We start from the raw sequence: 4,647 nt of genomic DNA on the forward strand, positions 1-4,647 counted from the left end.
CCTGCCCCCCACGGCTGTCAGGAAGCCCTCCAGGGGATGGGGATGTCAGGCAGGGCTCGTTCCTGTGTGCCACCCATGACGTGGCCACTCATCAGCACGTGGCCAAGGGGGTGAGGGTGCCAGGGAATAAGAACTGGGCAGGGGTCTGCCTGTGCTCACCAGCGCCACATGGACGGTGAACTCCACACCAATGCCCACTGAGGCGATGAGGATGACCACGGGGATGGCACTCAGCTTGATGCCCATCAGCCCCATGATGCCAAACAGCTCCACTGCCATCATGGCCAGGATGGAGACCTGGAGGGGTGGTGGGGTCAGTGAGGGGCGGCTCTGACTGGCTATCCCTTCTGTTTCAAGCATACTCAATCCTACCCCTCCCAATAGGGCAGCTTCACCCCATTGCCCCCTTTCCCTCTATTTGGGATGTCCTTCACCATCCTCATGGATGTCCCCAAACTCTTGCCCACTACACACATTACCTTCATAAGGGGTGTTGATAATCCCTCCATATGAGTCCCCATTCACTGCCATGTCTATATGGGTGTTCCCCTCACTCTCTTCTGCATAGATGTCCCCAGACCCCTGTCCCCTCCACATGTTCCCTTCATCAGCAACGTCTGATCCCACCACATGGGTGTCCCTTTCACCCAGGGCGTCCCCTTCACCCCGGCTGTCTCCATCCCTATGAAGCAGCTCCCCAGGGACACCCAGCAGGATAGAAGCAGGACTAGATGTCCCTGTCCCTGCCATCAGGAGGGCAGCATGGCCAGTCACCCCCGTCCCCATGCGTCAGGGTGCGTACTCACGATGATGCCAGCCGTCCAGGGGTTGAGCAGCAGCAGGGCGCAGACAAGGAAGGTGCAGGCCAGCAGGATGCTGATGGCCAGCAGGAACCAGTGGCGCAGGCCAATGTACTGCTCCCAGAAGAGGAAGGGGTACCCGCTGGGGTAGCTCAGCACCCCATGACGCTGGGCAGCCTCTCGGCAGATGGCACGGACACTCTCAATCGCCTCCACGAAGTCAGCCGTGCGACGCAGCCCACTCAGGTAGAAAGGGAACTGGGCAAACTCCAGCGGCTGGGCTGCAGGGACTGGGAAGGAGAGCACAGTCAGCGTGAGGGGATGGGCAGCACGGGAGTGCAGGCAGCACAGGGACACCCAGCCACACCAGCCTCCGTGCTGGCTGGGTATCATGGGGCTGGGGAGCAAACTGGGGGAAAAAAGGGTTTTTTTCTGCCAGCAGGATGCACGTGGATTAGGGTGTCATGGGGATTAGGCGGTTTCTCTGCAGGGTAATGTGTGTGGAGCAGAGTGGAGGGGCTTCTTTGTGGTGAGATGCTTGTGGGCTGGGAGTAGGGGTGTGTTGCTGCATGCTAAGGGCACAGGGAGCGTGCAGTGGGGTGGAGGGGGACAAGCATGGGGCACAAGGAAACAGGGCAGTTTCTCTACCAGAGGATGCTGATGGGATGAGGGATGTGGGGGTTTCTCTTCAGAGGGATTCTTGCAGGGCAGGAAAGGTGCAGGGAGCAGAGTCCTCTCTGTAGGGGGATGCCAGGAGGGGGCTATGGGGAGCCTATCGCTCTCACTCACTTCGCAGGTTCTCGCCTGTGGAGTCGTACTTGTCATGGATCCACTCAGGGGGTGGTGGGTAGAAGTTGGCCTGAGAGGCAGCAAAGCCCAGGGGGTCGTTGCTGGCCCACACTGTCAGGCAGATGTAGAAGGTGTCAGGGGGGATGATGCCGTTCTCGTCCACCAGCCGTCGCGTGGTCAGCTACAAGGAGAGTGCAGGAGTAGGAATGAGCTGAGCAGTGGGCACAACATCATCCCCAGCCCAGTCACCCCAGCCCAGTCCCCACGCACCTGATTGAAGTTGAATGGCTCCTTCTTGTTGCCAGTCTGGATTAGGAGCTTGTATGCCAGTGCCCCGTCCTCGGAGCCATTGCGGTAGCTGTCGTGGGTGATGCGCCCGGCTTGCCAGTCCCTGTCAAAGGTGGCCTGGAGCCCTGGGGATGCAGTGTGGTGGGTGAGCATCCCTTGGGGCACACTACCCTACACAGCATCCCGTGTGCCAGCAGGATGAGCATGCAGAAACCCCAGGGCATGCTGGTCACCTTGTGGACACGATGGGACCACCCTCCCAGGGGAAGACATTCCCAGATCAGCAGGCAGCATGCAGGCTGGGGAGAGGGTCCTTATGCAGGGGAGGTCATGGAGAACAGGGATGACCCTCACCTCTGAGCCAGTCCTGGAAGTAATGGAGCCACATCTTGGGCAGGTCATGGTTGCCCTCCCGCACCACATACTTGACGGTGCTGAAGGCCTGGTGCCAGCTTGGGCACCGGGGTAGTGGAAGCCTCCCTTGGTGACGATGAACATGTTGTAGAAGGAGAAGTACTTGAACTGGGCCGAGATGAAGGCATGAGCCTTGGTGTCCCGCGGCACGATGTCCGTCAGGTAGAGCCCATCATGCACCATGGTGGTGCCATAGAGGCTCAGCCCCACCAGCGCCCGGAAAAGCACCGCCACCACCGCCTGTGGGAACAGCAAGGAGGAGTGATGCAGGGTCCTGTACCACTAACCCACCTCGAGTGGCACCTTTGGGGCCATCCCCATCTCACCTTGGTCCGGGTCCGCAGGAGGAGTGGGGCATACTTCTCCCGGGCGAAGTCAGCGAGGCTCCAGCGGCAGAAGGGCAGGGGAACACATTCCCTTCCACTCTTGGCCTCATCCATCTGGGCCAGCAGGTCCCGCGTGGAGCTGGATGGGGCGAAGACCTGGGAGCCCATGGGGTCGGTGGGGGGCAGGAGGACAGCAGGTGAGGTGCATACTTGTGAGGTAGGTGGCAGGACGGTGACGACGTGATGGCCTGAGGGGTCACACCGGGTGAAGGCTTGCACGGTGGTGGTGATCTGGGTGCTGGTGGCCACACCGGGGTGCCCGTAAGGGGACGGGTGGCAGGCGTGGTTGTCATTGGCGTCGGCAAGCTCCTGGGGTTGGATCTGGATGACCCGTGAGGAGCAAGGGCTGTTGGGAGAGAGTAAAGGAGGGAGGGAAGAACGGGATGAGTAATTTGGCAGTAATTTGAGTAAATTTGACAGACTGAGAAAATTGGGGCTGTTCAGCGTGGAGAAGAGAAGCTGTGTGGAGACCTCATAGCAGCCTTCCAGTATGTGAAGGGGGCCTATAAGGATGCTGGGGAGGGACTCTTCATTAGGGACTGTAGCGATAGGCCACGGGCTAACAGGTTCAAACTTAAACAGGGGAAGTTCAGGTTAGATATAAGGAAGTTCTTTACTGTGAGGGTGGTGAGACACTGGAATAGATTGTCCAGACAAGCAGTAATTGATCCATCCCTGGCAGTGTTCAAGGCCAGGTTGGACAGAGCTTTGGGTGACATGGTCTAGTGTGAAGCATCCCTGCCCATGGCCGGTGGTTGGCACTAGAGGATATGTTGAAGGAGAGGAGCAGGGGTGAACATGGGGTCAGCCCCATCGTGGCCAGCCTGGCACTGGTACCTGTAGAAGCAGCAGAGGATATCAAGCCGACGTTTCTCCCGGCGGTACAGGTCCAGGCTCAGGATGGCAGGGAAGACAAACAGCACCATGGCAAAGTTGAACACCACGACCACTGCAGCCTGCAGTACAAGGGGACATGTCAGAGTGGGGTCTGGCCAGCCCTTCTTGCCCACACCCTGGAGAGGGACCCTGGCCCTACCTGGATGGAGAAAGCACGCAGGGCAGGGATGGGCACCAGGGCTGCCATGAAGAAGGCGATCATGTTGCTGACAGAGGTGAGAGCCACGCTGGTCCCTGTGCGCTTCAGGCACTCGCCTGTTCGCTCCTGTGGGGACAGAGGGAGGGAGTGATGAGGGGCTGCAGAACAGTGGAGGGAGCTGGGGAGCCCCTAGTCAGAGCTTGGTGCTCACCTTGAAGGGGATGTGCTGGCTGGTCTCAGTGAAGGCGTGAGCCAAGAGGAACATGTCATCCACACCTATGCCAAGGGCCAGGAAGGGCAGGACCTGCCAGAGAGCAGCTGGTGTCACTGAAGGGACATGGCCACCACCCAGGAGGGGACCCAGCCACCCTGCAGCCTCCAGGGTCCCAGCAGCCCTGTGGTACCCAGCTCTTCCCCTAGCACATACCTGGGTGGTGGCTGCATTGAAGGAGATGCCCAGCAATGAGCAGAGCCCCAGGCCAGAGGCCACAGAGAGAGCCACAAGCAGGACTCCAGCCAGGCCCACGGCCCCTTGGGACTTGGAGCAGTCCCACCGCAGCATCGTGACACAGGCATAGGCCAGCTGGAAGAGCACAGTGGGTCAGTGGGGACAGGGGGTTGAGGGAGGGATGGTGGGGGACAGAGAAAGGGGGCGCACGCACCATGAGGAGGTAGCCCCCAGCCACCCGGATGGCACTGACATCGGAGAAGGACTTCATGATGTCGTTGAGTGTGGTGGTGGAGAAAGCATGGACGCTCTGCGTGGCATTGGGTGGGATGGAGTCCTGTGCCAGCTGCCAGAGGTGCACCCCGTTAGAGGATTCAGAACCCCCTCCTCCCCAGCACATCCCCCAGAGCCACCCAGGGTGACAGCATCAGCACTAAGGGTCTCTAGAGACCCACTGGACCACGAGAGAGTGGTGCCAGGAGCCGT

General features: G+C 60.0%; 1 protein-coding gene across 1 annotated transcript in view; it reads right to left on the minus strand.

The window, feature by feature from the left end:
- Positions 1 to 4,507, minus strand: part of PTCH2 (patched 2) — a gene marked incomplete at both ends in the record, with an annotated part of 5,914 nt that extends 1,407 nt beyond the window's left edge. The window contains 13 exon segments of the mRNA XM_010020528.1: positions 1 to 27; positions 160 to 297; positions 807 to 1,090; positions 1,590 to 1,770; positions 1,860 to 2,002; positions 2,232 to 2,327; positions 2,330 to 2,531; positions 2,618 to 3,023; positions 3,515 to 3,633; positions 3,714 to 3,839; positions 3,925 to 4,017; positions 4,141 to 4,296; positions 4,376 to 4,507. Coding sequence (XP_010018830.1) covers positions 1 to 27; positions 160 to 297; positions 807 to 1,090; positions 1,590 to 1,770; positions 1,860 to 2,002; positions 2,232 to 2,327; positions 2,330 to 2,531; positions 2,618 to 3,023; positions 3,515 to 3,633; positions 3,714 to 3,839; positions 3,925 to 4,017; positions 4,141 to 4,296; positions 4,376 to 4,507 — 2,103 coding nt within the window.
- Between the last annotated feature and the right edge of the window lie 140 nt (positions 4,508 to 4,647).

Source organism: Nestor notabilis, unplaced genomic scaffold (genome assembly GCF_000696875.1).
Source record: "Nestor notabilis isolate BGI_N333 unplaced genomic scaffold, ASM69687v1 scaffold17638, whole genome shotgun sequence".
NCBI lineage: Eukaryota > Metazoa > Chordata > Aves > Psittaciformes > Psittacidae > Nestor > Nestor notabilis.